Source organism: Carlito syrichta, unplaced genomic scaffold, assembly GCF_000164805.1.
Source record: "Carlito syrichta isolate Samal-C Ts95f unplaced genomic scaffold, Tarsius_syrichta-2.0.1 Scaffold316419, whole genome shotgun sequence".
NCBI classification, from domain to species: domain Eukaryota; kingdom Metazoa; phylum Chordata; class Mammalia; order Primates; family Tarsiidae; genus Carlito; species Carlito syrichta.
Genome location: NW_007260515.1, coordinates 187,462 through 203,680, shown reverse-complemented (window position 1 = coordinate 203,680; position 16,219 = coordinate 187,462). Strand labels below are relative to the sequence as shown.

At 45.2% G+C, this 16,219-nt stretch overlaps 1 protein-coding gene across 1 annotated transcript in view; it reads right to left on the bottom strand.

Moving 5' to 3' along the window:
* The window catches only part of MYO1B (myosin IB), a 179,669-nt gene that overhangs the window by 130,739 nt on the left and 32,711 nt on the right, over window positions 1-16,219 (bottom strand). Inside the window, exon 3 of the mRNA XM_021707169.1 lies at window positions 12,041-12,156. Coding sequence (XP_021562844.1) covers window positions 12,041-12,156 — 116 coding nt within the window. The remainder of the gene's footprint in view (window positions 1-12,040; window positions 12,157-16,219) is intronic.

Genomic DNA, 16,219 nt, shown 5'->3' with positions numbered 1-16,219 from the left:
GACCTGCTGGGCTCCGGCGATCCTTCCGCCTCAGCCTTCCGAGCAGCTGGAACTACAGGCGCGCGCTACCATGCCCAGCTGATTTTTTTGCAAGACAGCAAATGCAGAGTGACTGACTCATCAGTAACGGAAGGGGCCCAATCTTGCGCACACTCCTCCCTGGAGTCAGACGAGCCCCTCTGCCACACACTGGGAATCGGGGAACACAGAGGTGCGAGGAGGGGCGCCCCATATTCCAGGACCCCGCCAAAGGCCACTGGACCCACACGCCTCTGGGTGCACACTTGCTCTGTGAGGTTGTCTCCAGGCTCTTGCAACTCTTCGGGGGCTGCTGGCACGCTGGACCAGGTGCTCTCATCCCAGTCAGGTGTGTGGCTGGCCTCTGGTCCTCTCCCTCTTCCTTCTTCTTCTTCCCCTCTTCCAATCAGCCAGGGCATTCCACGGATTTGCCTGTGCCGTGCCCCCCCCATTCCCAGATGATACTTCTTTGATTCTTCTAGCCTAGATGACTGCAAATGGCTACCAGTTCCCGAAACCCAAACTTCCCCTATAAGTGCCTCTTCCCCCAGGCACCAACCCCAAGGCTGATCTTATCTCTCCTCCTGCCTGTTTAGGAGTCTAAATCCTGGCTGTGCACCATGACTCACACCTGTAATCCCAGGGCTTTGAGAGGCTTGAGGCAGGATGATCACTTGAGGCAAGAAGTTTGAGACCAGTCTGGGCAACATAGCAAGACACCTGTCTCTACAAGAAGTTTTTAAAAAATTAGCTAGGCATGGTGGTATGTGCCTATAGTCTCAGCTATTCAGGAGGCGGAGGCAAAGCATCATTTGAGCCCAGGAATTCAAGGCTGCAGTAGCTATGATCACACCACTGCCCTCCAGCCTGGGCAACAGAGAGAGACCATGTCTCCAAAACAAAAAACAAAAACAACAAAAAAGTGCAAATCCTCAGCACACAAGCACTTTGTGCGCTGAGTTTCTGGTCCTCCTCTCTCACCTCTTCTCCACCGCAACCCATTCCACCTGAGGGAGCCACAGGAACTTGGATCACTAACAGGCCACGGTGTTCTGCCTCTGCCTCCCCTTAAGCCCTAGCACCTGCTGTTCCTCTCCCACACATCACATGGCTCAGCCCCGCAACCCTGGAGGATGGCACTGAAACACCACCATCAGCAAGGCACCTCTGGCTGCCCTCTTTAAAACAGTGAGCCCCCTCAACCCACAACCCTTTTCCCCTTCCCCAGTTTCTGCTTGTCACCGTCTAAAATACTTTTCCCAGCACTTGTCACCATCTAAAATACCATATATGCCAGGCATGGTCGCTCATACCTATAATCCCAGCACTTTGGGGGGCCGAGATAGCTTGAGACCAGGAGTTTGAAACCAGCCTGAGCAGCTGCAAGACCCCATCACTACAAAAATAAAAATTTAAAAATTAGCCCGGCGTGGTGGCATGCACCTGTAGTCCCAATTACTTGGAAGGCTGAGGTAGGAGGATCACCTGAGTCCAGGTGGTTGAGGCTGGGGCGAGCCATGATCGTGCCACTGCACTCCAGCCTGGGCAACAGAATGAGACTTCCAACTCAGAGAGAGAGAGAGAGAGAGAGAAACTCAATGACCATTGTCTCCATTTTCTTTACTTCTCTGTGTACAGTCTCTCTCTGTGTTAGAGCATAAGCCCAATAGGGTCGAGATTATTGCCTGTTTTATCCCCAGTATCTGCACTTGTCCCTGGCACGTGGTGGGCACACAAGTAACGTATCCAAAATGACTGAGTTACACAGCTATCTCCGACTGAAAAGCTCGTTCCGGGGCCTAGAAACCGACTCCTTCTCCAGGCAGCAAACTCATCTCTCACTCATAGGTTCCTGGTCCCACCTCCTAGCTCCTCAGGCAGGGCAGTCCTCCGCTCCCTGGGGACATCCACTGACTATCACACACGACACTTCCATGAGGCAACGGGCACTACTGATAATCATGCAGCCATAAATGGAAGGACCAGGGCTGTCAGGGAAAGGCAGGGCACAGCGCATCTTTCTAATGGTCGTTCTCTCCTTCCACAGTTATCGATGTGCTGGTCTGTGTCCTACAGGTTGCGATTCCTGAAGGACAGATTCCTCTTTGTGTCCCCAACACCTTGCACATACTGACCACGCCTGATCCGTGTTTATTGAACGGATGGACAATCACTTCCCCTTGGGAATCTGGGATGCCCGAGCCAGGCTGGCTTGGAACCTGGGGCTAGTCTCCTCCACATGAGCGCCTGCCCCTAGGAGGCCCCAGTCCCCAACCATGGTCCCCAGTTTCCCATGTGGGGCCTCATCCTGGCTTTGCTGAACTCAGATTCTATTATTCCGGCTTTGCTGACTTCCCGGTCCGGATCAGGACCAGTTTTCATCAGCCTCTGTTCTGACAGACGCCCGCACAGCTCCCCTGCCAGACCTACCCCATGGTGGTGCCACATGATCCCAGAGCAGACCCCGCAAAGATTCTGATTTCAACAATGATGTGTTGGGGCAGCACCCCTCCCCACCCCTTGAAAAGCACCCTCCCAAGGCTCCCGGGTGGTTCTGACTGCAGGTCTCTTGGTGGGGGTGAAGTATTAGCCAAACCCTTCCCAGGGCTAAGGCCCCAGTGCCGCTTCTCTGGATGAAATGGATCTTTTCCAGAATGTTGTAGAACTTCTCAGGGCCTGTCAAAAGTCGGTCACATTCTGACAGGAAGCAGCCAATTCTGCTGACAACCAAATTTTTCCCTTTAAGATTATATCACTGAAATGACCACGTATGCTAATGCTAATGTGAGCATGGGCTTAGCTTCACAAATAGCCTTTAAAAATAAACTTTCCAATCAGAGATGTGTATTTGGTGAGAAGGAATCAAACTTTCCTTCTTTCTCTCTCTCTCTCCTCCCCCTTCCTCTCTCACCCTCTCTCTCTCCCTCCCTCCCTCTCTCCCTCTCTCCCCCTTCTTCCCTCCCTTCCTCCTCCCCCTCTTTCTTTCTTTCAGTGGGGTCTTGCTCTATTGCCCAGGCTGGACTGCAGTGACATGATCAAGGCTCACTGCAGCCTCAATCTCCTAGGCTCAAGGTGATCCTTCTGCCTCAGCCTCCTAAGAAACTGGGACTACAGGCATGTACTACCACACCAGCTAATGTTTTCTTCTTTTTCTTTCTATTTTTTTTTTTTCTAGAGACGAGGTCTGCCTAGGCTAGTCTTGTACTCCTGGGTTCAAGCAACCCTCCCAAAGTGTTGGAATTACAGGCATGAGCCACTGCACCTGGCCAGGATACAAATTCTAATTGGGGGCCTAGAGAATAGACTGTCCAGACATACCAGAAACCACTTCCAATTAATAAATGTATTCCTACCTCACGATGATTTTTATGATTAAAAAAACATTAGGCTGGTATAGAACCAACTCCTACTTGACTTTTAAAACCTTCATAAACTGGAAGAAAAATTAGCAGAGGCCTCTTTCTCGTAGGGAGTGTATTTGCTAAAACTGTTTTGAAAATAGGCCCCATCAAGCCATATACTGGGGTTACAAGCTTGGTTGTCAAAGGCAGCAAGTTCTGTTCCTGGCACATTTATAGCAGCTTGCAAGGCCACAGACACTGCCTCAGGCAGCTCTTGAGTTAACCACTGGCCTGGACTTCACCACTGTGTGACATGGCTCAGCTAATACAAATCTCGCCTCTCCAAGGCAAGACATTTTCAAATTCTCAGTTGCCCAGAATCAAACAAATATCCCCAGAGACCAAAAGCAAATGTGGCGCCTTCCTTTTGTTTGTTTTGAGTCCTGGGTAAACGGGTAACTTTCACTATTTGTAAGATGGTGTCATTCTACGAACAATATTCACTGAAGGCATCTGACCTGGGAGTAGACCTGGGATCTCCGATCCCTCCTGCACACATTCCTCAAGGACACAGGCAACCTGAGCGGATGCAAGATCTATGGCTTGCTGACTTCAAGTGCCACCGGTGTTGCCCAAGAATCTCACTGAAAACTCATTTCTTCTCTCTCAAAAGCTTCGCTTCCTCTCTTGTTTCCTTTTCCCTCCTCACTGGCTGTGTGGACTACTGTGGTCTCCAAATCCTGACAGCAGAGTCTGTCTCCCTCATGGAGGCAGGACATTCACCTGTTTTGCTCACTGCTATATCCCAGTGCCTGAAAGGGTGCCTGGCATGTGGTGAGCTCTCAGAAAGTATTTGCTCAGTAAATGAATAACTCTTCTAAAGCAGCATGTAGAAAGAGTGTTAGGCAGGAAAGCAACAAACCCTTTTCTACAACTTTTCTTTTTTTGTTGTTTTAAACAGAGATGAGGTCTCGCTATGTTGCCCAGTCTGGTCTCGAACTTGGCTCAAGGGACCCTGCCGCCTCAACCTCCCAAATTGCTGGGGTTACAGGCATGTGTCACCATAACCAGCTTACAATGGTTTTGGGGGGGCTCTACTGGACCAATTTAAAGTCTCAACTGTTTAGAAGTAAAATGAAACAGCAGAATAGCTCAGCAATGTTACATCAACACACACACACTTGAGCTCTATGAGAATTCAGAATCTAGTTGTCACAGGAGTTCTCAAAATAAATACAATTTTATTATTTTATTCACAGAATTTCAGCTCTCTCACAGAGAAAAATACCACTTCCATGAGAGAGACACTGTGTGAGTTTCCTGCCCTAGACCTGAACCTAAACTTGGGACACTCAGCCACAGCACTGGTGCATGCTGAGACACAGCCAGAGATGTCCTGCATAACATCCGTCCGGTTCACCCTGAATGGAGTAAAATGGTTAACAGGATTAGCCAGGGCTCAAAACACACAAGCCTTCCAGCGGCATCATTCATGGGCGATGGCCCGTGGTCCTGAAAAGTCAGTCTGGCACAAAATCTGGGGCCAAAGGCTCCACAGAGAAGAGGGCTCACGTCTGGACAACCGACACGAACCCCACCCCAAATCCTCCACTAATTACATGCCCATTTTTAGGTGAGGGAAACTGGAAACTGTTGAAAGCTGTAAGCCATTTTGCTACGTTTTAAAAAGGTGTTGCTGGGTTTTTCATTTACTAACATGGGAAGACTGCTTGCTTCCAATTGTCATGCCTAATGCAATATGGTCACCAGACTTTGCCCTAATGTGAGAAGGACACATGTCAGCTTGCTCCTGGGCTGGGCCCAGCAGAGGGGCTGTTCCCAGGAACCATAACACTCTTCCTTATGGGGGTAGGTTCACTGCAACAGGCACATGGGACAACAGGAACAAACTGAAACAGAACAAACACTTAGGGCTGAAGAACACTCCAAAATAACATTTTAGATTTTTTTATAAAAATGAAAAAAACTCACTATAATGCATGACATTTTGAATAAACTCCTCAAACATCCTACCAAGTACATTTTGATTTCATTGAACTGTCAGACAGGAGATAACACATGTCAAATGTAGTGAAACAGTATTTAAAGCCTCTTTTGTTCTACAGCTATTGTGCTCTGAAGAGAAAAGCACTGAGAGAGCCATAGACACGTGCAGGATAAAGTTTCTGATCTAAAGAAGCTTCTAGCTCATTCAAGAGAATGACATCAAAATACCCCCCACCACTGTAGGAGGGGTTGGCAGGAAAGACCATGTGAGACAACTCAGAAGCAGGGGAGGCCTCCACGGGTTGGGCTGGGCTGACCACGCCTTTCAGAGAGACCATGGGGACAGGCAGGATTCCCACGGTGGAGACAGGCCACAGCAGAGATGTGGAAAGGAAGGGCCACGACCAGCTGGGACACCAGAGGAGGATCTGTGGAGGACAGCAGTGGGCGTGGGGCTGGGGGAGGGCTAAACCTGGACCGCAGAGGGCCGCGAACCCCTGCCAAGAAACAGGGAGCGGGAGGGAGCCATGAAGGCTTCTGGGACGGGTAATAACAGAGTCTGACTTTAGGAAGATCCCCCCGTTGATGATGGCCTGCATCGACTGTTGCAAGCCAGAGAGGCATCACTCGAAGGAAGACCTGCAGACGAGGGACAGGGACACAGGGTCAAGGTCAAGTGTGGGCTGAGCACCCCTAAGCCGAAAAGTGTGGGTACCTCAAGGGTTTTGGATTTCGGTTATTTTTGTATCTGAAAATATCTGCATACACAAAACGATCTCGAGAATGGGACCCAGATCTACCCATGAAACTCCTTTATGTTTCATACACACCTTTATGTTTCATACATACAGCCTGTAGGTAACTGAATCTTTCCCTAGAGGTCGCTGAAGAAACCTCACGTCGTGGGCCCACGATGTGACTGTGTTTTGAGGTCAAGTATGGAATTTTCCACCTGTGACACCACGTCCACTCTCAAAAGGTTTTTGATTTTGGAGCATTTTGGATTTTGGATTTCCGGCTGAGGGATGCTCAGCCTGCAGTTCAGTTGTTTACCTCGTCTCTCCCTTCTCCTTCTCTCCTGTCTACTACATAAGGTTCAGCAATCTGAGGCCATCCTCAAAGAACCCAGTTACTGAGTTGTCTGAAAGGTACTAAGTCCTCCCTGAAATACATTTTCCAAAGTCCTTGTTTTTAAGAAACTTAAAAATCATGCTGAAAAGACCTCCTTACACCACCAGAAAGACAAACGGTGGTTCAGACTTTGCCACTCCCCCATGGAGCCACGTTTTCCTGGGGATGCCACCCAATGATGTCACACTCAAAGGTGCAGCTTAATACACAGGGGACAGGACCTCTGAAGAGGAAAGGGGCTGGAGAGAAGAGTCCAGCCAAGGAAGCTGGTGACTGGGGACTCAAAGTCCCACAAATGATAACAGAAAACTATGTTTGAAAGGAACAGAGTTAAGAAACCAATCTGTTTCTATTTTACTTATTTGTACATCTCTGCCATCTGAAAGTCATGTGCTTACACGGAATATAAATTTTTTAATTATCTGAAATTGAAAGAAAGATAAATTCCAGACACCTTCAAAAACATATGCATTACAAGGAAAATAGCTAGACGCTTTTGCATACTAACAAAGAACACATGGAAGGCAGAGGTGAGAGGACTGCCTGAGCCCATGGGTTTGAGAACAGCCTGAGCAACTTGGTGAGACCTCGTCTCTACAATAAATCAAAAAAATTAGCCAGGTGTGGTGCATTCCTGTAGTTCCAGCTACTTGGAAGGCTGAGGCAGAAGGATCACCTGAGCCCATCAGGTCGAGGATGTGGGGGCCGTGAGCGTGCCACTGCACTCCAGTCTGGGTGACAGAGTGAGACTCTAACTTTAAAAAAAAAAAGATCATAGCTCAAATTAAATTCCAAATATACACTGGGCATGGTGACACACACCTACAATGCCAGCTACTTAGGAGGTAGGAGGATCAACTGTCCCCAGGAGTTCGAGACCAACCTGGGCAAAATAGTGAGACTCTGTCTCTAAGGGAAAAAAATTTTTTTTCAAATTTCCAAATGTAATGTGGGAAAATTGACAAAGTTTTCAAAGTCTATAGTCTGAGCAGCTGCTTTGAGTTGTCTTCCATTCAAATTGGAACCCAATTCCTGAAATATTTACAGTTAGGATGCCTCAAATGTTAAAGTCACCTCACTTCTATCACAAACTTCCTATTTGAGAATGCCAGGCTGAGTTTTTGTTTTTAGGCTTTTTTAGTTGGCGTCTCACTCCGTTGCCTAGGCTAGAGTATGGTGGCAGGATCATGGCTCACTGCAGCCTTGACCTCCTCAGCTCAGGCAATCCTCCCACCTCAGCCTACTGTGTGGCCGGGACTACAAGTGTACACAATGCCTGGCTAATTCTTTTTATTTTTTTGTAGAGATGAGGTCTTGGTATGTTGCCCACGCTGGTCTTGAACTCTTGGGCTCAAGCGATCCTCCCGCCTTGGCCTCCCAAAGTGCTGGGATTACAGGCGTGAGCCACCACACTCAGCCAAGGCTGAGATTTTACTTTTTAATTAGGAAAACCCATAAGCACCGACCCTGATTCAAGGTACTATCAAAGATGGACATTCACAAAGAATCATGCAAGAAAATGCATTAAAGGAAGTAGGAAACATTCCACCACCGACAAAGCAGTGAGAGAGGCCCTAAGAGAATGGTCCTAAAGTGCCCCAAACCATATTAATCCGGCAATTAGTGTAATGATCACTGCTAACAGCAGCAGAGCTCCTGTTGGAGGAAGTGCTTCCTCAGTGGAGGAAGGTAGATTCCACACTAAGCACTTTATCAGGTGACTACATTATCTAAATGCCAACTACATATTTATACCTCAGAAAATTCCTGTGAGCTAATAAATATTTTTCCAATGAGCAGAGCAAATTACTTAATTTCCCTGAGCTGAAGTTTCTTTCAAGAAATTTGCTCAGGATTACATAGCTTGTAAATGGAAGAACTGGGACTCAAACCCAAGTCCTGCTCCATATACTTTCACTTCACCCTAACTGATAGGGTCTGGCAGGCTGTGCTCTCTAAATCATATGTTGAAATGGGATCCCAGTGTTGGAGGAGGGTACTGGTGGGAGGTGCGTGGTCCTGGGAGCAGATTCCTCAGGAAGAGTGTGTTGCTGTTCTCAGGGTGAGTGATTTCTCTATCAGTACAAGCAAGAGTTGGCTCTTTAGCAGAACCTGGCACCTCTGTCTCTCTCTTGCCTCCTCTCTGGCCATGCAACATGCCTGCTTCCCTGCCCCTTCTACCATGGTAAGGCCTCACCTGAAGCAGATTCTGGAGCCATGAGAACCATGAGCTGAAACAGACCTCTTTCCTTTATAAATTACCCAGTATCCAACAATCCCTTAAACAAATGTTAAACTATAACTATGTCAAGAGCGAGAGACCTGGCCTCAGCAGGCAGTGGGCGGGGCAGGTTCTTCCCTGAGGAGGTCTTGGGCCACCTGAGAGCTGATGAAAGAACAGGAGTTGCTTGGAGGGAGAGGGAGGGAAAAGCATTCGAGGCAGAAGGCACGATGGTGGGAGGGCGTGGGATGCAGGCGAGGCCTGAAGGAGAACAAAGCAGGATGTGGAAGGGGAGGCTGTGGCAGGAATTGGGCAACGTCAGCTGCACTGGATAAAACTGGACCCTGCACTCCATTCAGTCTGTTATGGCTGGGGGTGGTGGTCCTCCGTGGGAGTGAAGGGATGAGCAAGAGTGGCAGGGCCATGTTGGCTCCTACAGGAGTCTTTCGGAGGCAAGGATGAGTATGACATTCTGCAGCATGAACGTCTGTGTTCTAGAATAGACATCTAAACATTTTCTGTCCATACATTGTGTATTTAAACATCCTCAGAGCGGGCATTGCAGCTGCAAATGGAAAAACGGCATACGGGACAGTTGCTGGTGGTAAACTGAGGCACAGTAAAGCTTATCTAGCGGGCCTGGGATGTGGGATGAAAGTGGCCTAGGAAGAGGGTCCGCCGGGAACGTGGTGAACCCACGTCCCTCTGAGAGGGGCGCAGGTGGCTGTATTCATACCCCAGCTCCGCTTCCAGCAGCTGTTTGGCTTCAGATAAGTTTCTTGACCTTTCTGTGACAATTCCCCCCGTCTGCAACTATGCCTACCTCATGGGATTATTCTGAGAATGAAATGAGATCCAATATGAGTAAAGTATACATAGAAAGCACCCAGTAAATACAGCTATGATTATTATTACTACTATTATTATTTTTTAAAATCACGATTTATAGTGAGCAGTTAAGAAAGGAAAGGAAAACATCTGTAAATACAGATCTAAGATAACACGTTCCCAAACTTATATGTGCCTAAGAATCACCCAAAAGGCTTGTGAAAAATGTTGGATTCCTAGCTTGTCAGATGTAAGAACCAAGAAACCAGATTTTTCATAAGCCCCTGGGAAATTCTGACACAGATGGTCAAGCACCACACTTGGAGAAGCAGGGCTTTAAGGTCTACAATTTAAAATAAATCTTCAGGTATCAAATACAAGGATTTCTTTGCAAGGGCTTAATTATAGGAATAACTTAATGAAACAAATTCCAGACTTTACTTTTCTTGAGGTAAAATGAAACAAAGTCACTTGCAAAATTACTTCTAGAAGAAAACTGAATAATGAGAAACTGCCTGATTGGTAAAATATGTAGTGTTTCACTTTTAATAACTATTTGCACAAATCTAAATAATAAATTGTCTTTAGTTCCAAGTGGCCCAAATGTGCCACTTTGTGCTGCATTATCAAGAGAAACAAAAATAAACACCAGGACAGTGGCATACAGATTTCCTTATTGAGTAGATTTTAATTTCTATCAAAAATTAATAAAGCTGAGCTTTAGTCACACAGAGAAAATCCTTTTCTGCCAGGCACAACCAGGACTTTCTCCAGTTCTTTGACTTTGGTTCCAGTCTCTCAAGGGGGCACGGCTGACGCTGTCTGCAGGTGACTCTTCACTGCGGGGGCTACCATGAAGCAGCACCCCTGCACCACCCACTCGGAGAACCCTCCTGCACCCAGCTGTGACAACCAAAAATGTCTCCAAAGTTGTTAAATGTCCCTGGGGAGTGGGGAAAATTGTCCCATCTTGAGAACGAATGCTTTTGCTAAAGTCTCTGAAAATGTCTGAACTCCAGAAGTGACTGCAAGTTGGCAACTTAACCGTTTTTCAAAAGTCATCCCCCCTCCACCAGTATTCCAACGACCAATTAATCCTTTCTACAGATAAGACATTTTCCAAACATTTCCCCATACGATATTTACAATGCAATATACATTTCCTGACGATTTGGAGTTGTTTTCAGCACATCCTCTGTCTTCAGAGAAAGAGGCCCATGCTATTGCTCAGTAATAATAATGGAAATAACGACAGATAACGCTGCCTTGTCAATCGCTTGAGACTTTCCAAGGTACTTTTTTTGCATTTGACAGTCCCCTCCATAGTTCAGTCTTAGTTCCCAAAGATTCTCAATATGCATTCAGCAGTTTATCATATAAAAAGCATTATGTGGCCTTCATCAGTGCCCTCTGCAAAACACCATGGGTCACTAGAAGCGGCTGACAACATGAATTTTGGTAACACACATTCAGGTCCATGGCGGAGGGGGATCAGAAAACATTCCTGCCTAAGTAGCCAGTGGAGACGTCTGGGACTCTCAACTCTACAGGACTTGAAGAAACTCAGCATCTTTCTCTTTCCTTCTCTCTAGACTCAACAGTGAACTTGAGGATAATGTAAACAGTGAACAGATTCCTCTTAGGCATCAGAAAATGTAACATAACTTGAGAAATGAAAACTTCGAGGTGTTGTTTACACTAATTCCTGGGCAGTACCCTCCCAACTTTTTTTTCTTTTTCAGACTTTTTACTCGAGGAATCAATAGTTCTAGCATGTGATAACCCACTTCGGCCACTGATCAACCAAAGCTAAGAAAACATTCCCAGTGTTATTATTGTCCAGTCATTCAGACAAGAAAACAAAATTCTAATGTATAAAATGACAGAATCATTTTTGTATCTCTTCATCATATCACAAAGAACTCTGAAAGAGCGGACAAAGGAAGTATACGAAACCTGTGAAAGAATGATTTGCAAATGACCTTCCTCAGGAAAATCAAACAAGTGAAGGGAAGGTGAACTCACTGGCCTGTCACACATATCAGGTGAATGATGTCTACAAAAACTGAACTGGAGGTACTGTTTAGTCCTTTACCAAACACCGCCACACACCCCAACACTTGGGATTTTTCTCAGCCTAACAAGACTATGAAATCACTGCTTGGGCTTTCTGTAAAAATAAACAATGTACATTCCTGTTTTATTTGCGAAAATAATTAGCAGCAGCTGCTACTCACACAGGATTTCAAACAGAAAATATTTTACATACTGAACCCAAATAGTTCAGAACTTAGAGTCCAATGCCAAATGAGGTATTCTGTCTTTTGTTTTTATGTAAAATAAGGCCTGACAACTAACTTCTACATTCTTTTATCTGATTTTTTTTTAATTGACAAAAACATTTTCCTGAGACTCAAAGAAACAGCTGCACACATCTGTCAACTACACATCTCTAGATTAAAAAAGAAGCATAATGCTTTAGTACCATACTTACATGTGAGGGCTCAGTTCATAAAAATTTCTATTTCTGTAATCTTCCACTTTCTCTGGCGAGTAAATGGGCAAGGACCGGTATGGGTTAACAGATATAACCACACTTCCAATGTAAGTCTGTAAAAGAAAGAACAAAATATGTCCATGTGTACACGGCTATGTGTATTTTAACATCTTAAGCTTCAGTGTCATATAGTTTCAACCTTTTAAAATCAACACTCAGCCAGGCGTGGGTAGCTCAACCCTGTAATCTCACAACTTTGGGAGAATGAGGCAGGAAGATCACTTTAGGCCAGGGGTTCAAGATCAGACTGCGCAACACAGCGAGGCGCCCGTCTTTATTTCAAAAAAAATTTTTAAATAGCTGGGTGTAGTTGTACATGCCTGTAGTCCCAGCTACTCGGTAGGCTGAGGTGGGAGGATTGCTTGAGTCCAGGAGTTCAAGGCTACAGTGATCTATGGTCACGCCACTGTACCTCATCTCCAGGTGACAGAGGGAGACTATGTCTCCATTAATTAATTAATTACCTAAAAGAAAATCAACACTAGTTCTGTTTCATCACTCATGTCATAATTTTCAAGAATGCTTTGCATCTCCAACAACAGATGGTCAACAATGTTTATTCAAAACACTGTTAAAAATTTTGTGCTGATAAACAGAAAGCGCATACCTTTCAACACAAATCTCCAGATTAATGTATGGTTCTGGAGAAGATCTCTGCAAAGCCCTGTCATACATTCCAGAACTTTCATCACCAATGACTGTCAATTGTAAACAAAAGCCATGCTCTCCCTGATTCCGCCTGGAGCTGTGGTTTCCTTTTCTCCTATCTCAATCCACTCTTAACGGAACCCAAAGCATCCCTTCCCCCTCCCCACACCCACCCACACCCAACAAGCCTGCACTTGAGTGCCACCCTTCCCCAAGTCTGCTCATCTCTAAAATGGGCTCAGATCACACACAACTCAACATTGGAGCTAGTCATCCCTCTGGCGCTCAAACAACATAATTTCCTATCCTATCCAAGATACTATAACAACAGATTTTTATTTTTTTTGGTTGGAGTCTCATTCCATCGCCCAGGCTGGAGTACAATGGTATGCTCACGGTCACTCCAGCATCAACCTGTTGGGCTCAGGCAATCCTTCCACTTCAACCTTCCAAGAAGTTGGAATTACAGGCACGCACTACCGTCCGGCTAATCTTTTGTAGAGATGAGGACTCACCAAGTTACTCAGGCTGTTCTTGAACCCGTGGGCTCTGGCAACCCTCTCACTCAGCCTCCCAAAGTTCTAGGATTACAGGTTTGAGCCACTGTGCCCAGCCATAACATCAGAATTTAAGAGGTGAATTTTAATGTACTTTCTGGAAGAAAGTACACTTAATGCCAACATTTGCATTTAATGTCAAATTTACATTTAATGTCAAATTTAAATGTACCTTCTGCAGGATCAGTGCTATATGTCAGCAGATGCTAACCTCCTCTCACTGAACACCAAGCCAGAGCACTGTCGTTCTCTTGCTTTTCATGCCTACTCTAAATTCCCAACAGCACCAGAAGTGCCATTTTGCACAATGCCCAGAGCAACACCACCAGCAAACGTCACTTACCTATAACTCATTTTGGCAGCTCTAGTTTGCCTTTCAGTTTTCACAGTATAAAGAAAGAAGGTAGGGGTGGGAGGAAGATACCCAAAAAACTATGTGATACAAAATTTTTAAAGATAAAGGTTCACAAAGGAAAGACAGAAACAAGGGGTAAGCCACTTCCAATGTCCCCAGGTTTCCAACGACAACCCACAAAAGACAGCATTTTTAGAGCAATAAGTTTTTCCAGTGTTGCCATCACTGGGATTCAAGGAGACTGCCAGATCTTTTTAGAAAATTAAACAAAATAGAAAACAAAGGAAAAGTGGATTTTTTTCTCTTTTTTTTTTTAGAGTCACCCAACCTGGAAAAGTGAACAAGTCATTTTTACATATATTTTCAGCCTATAAGAACACAATTCTGGCAAGAGTGGTCAAGATTCCTGCTATAAAAAAGAACTCCCAGTTCCTGTGCAATTTTTTTGCATTTATTTCCAACATTCTATCACTAGGATCCAGTTAATTTGGTCTGCAAAAGATGACAAGACTTTCTCAAGGAGGTTTCCTGGTTGTTTTCATACTGCAACCCACCTGGGCAGGTAAATGAGAGATGCTTGAGATGGAATATCTGTGTGAACAAGCTTCTAACTAGTACATTAGAATTAGTTGCATTGGTAGATATAAAAATATAACCGTTGGTTATTCCTTTAATAACTGTCGATTAAAAGCTTCTTTAGGTAGAAAAGTACTTCTTGAACCCTTCTCTCCCTTTTAAGGTAATTTCTTGAATGTAATAATTTTTAAAACATATAGATTTGCTGTTAACAGAGAAACTCATTACCGAGTTGCTCTTTAAAACTAAATTTCACAGTGGCTAAATTCTTGATAAGAATCTGCCTTCGTGGCATTCCTGCACAGAGAACAAATTCTGCTGCCTCAAATGCCAAATCAAAAGCCATACTGATAAGTTGCAAATTTCTCTTGTTACTTGTGTCTCTCATAATACTGAACCATGTGTGCTTTTCCCCCAACTCTGTCACACAGAACAGTGTCTGGCCTATTGATGATGTCCAATAAATATCTGCTAACCGAATGATTCAGAGTACGCTCAACACTGAGAAAGTGGAGGGTACGAGCCCCACTGAATCTCATTCAATTACTGTTGTGTTGAAATATAGAATACCAAACATACTATGTACATCACGTAGCATTGGAATCAGCCTGTACACTGTGTTGACACTAAACAAATCTTTAGAGTATATCCTCTATATCCTATATCCTCTCCCCCCAATTCCCTATCCAACTCTGGTGGGTTGTTTGCAAAAATGGCCAGAACAATTCCTTCCATCCCTGTATGCACACCCCATTTGAAATGTGATTTGCTACTCTTCCTATCAAGAGGTACAGTTTATTTCTCCATTCCTTGGATCTGGACTTATGTGGATTGATTTGACCAAAGGAACATCAGCAAATAAGACACAAGCTGAGGCGTGAAAAGCATTTGTGGCCTGGAATGAACCCCTTTCTGATGATTGTAGCTGGAAGCCATGATATGATTGAGCTTAAGCTAGCCTGCTGGGGAGGTCACGCAGAGAGGCAAGGTGCCCTGACCTATAGCCTGCTCAGGGTTAACACATGAGTGAGGCCCCCTAAACCACCCGGCCCCAGCTAGGCAGCCAGATGCTTCAAGCTACATGAATGATCCCAGGTGAAACCAGCAGGAAATATGCAAAGCTGAACTCAGCCTAAACTGCTAACCCAGAGAACTATCAGCAAATACATGGCTGTTGTTTTAAGCTATGAATTCTGGGTGGTGGTCTGTTACACAGCAACAGTAACTGCTACACCTACACGGTTCAACCCACCAAAAACAGGGTCACACAGGACAAGCCTTATCAACCTAAGCAAACATTAAAAGAAACTGCGGTCTCTCTATTCCACTTGTTGTATATGGTTCCGATGTGTATCGTCTGACCTTGAACTCCTAACAGGTTTGTCCTGTACAATGACACCCGGCCCTTGTCGTTGATGGGTGTCTTCTTTGAAGATTCTATGTGGTTCCGTGTCCATTAGCCAATGATTTTGATATTCCTACGTGGGCCAGTAGAATCACTCAGATGTTCACAGTCAAAACCCTGCTTCCTCAGAGACACAGAAAGACATTCCTGATAGCAGCTGATAGGCCAGGTAGGTCTAAATTCTATTCTAGCTTTAGACAGTTACCATTCTACATCTGGGAAACTGTAGCCCCAGATTAAACCTGTTGTCCAGGGATCAGAACAATAGTGACCAGGCAGTTCATTTTTACATCAATTAACATTTGGACTTAAGAATGACATATATCTTTGTTTAAAAAAAAGCTGCATTCTATTTAAAGTTATTATTTTCTTATTGTGCAATGCTCTAAAAAGGATGGTAAACTAGTTCAGTATGAAGTGACCAACCCAGCCACTTCCTGGGTCACCACCTTCGTACTCCCAAACTTCAAGTCCTCAGGTGGATCCGCACCACCTCTAACAAGACAACAGAAAGCTCTCTCCATCTCCCTCCCTACCCCTAGGTCTAGGAGGGGAAGAAAGGGGAAGGGAGAAGG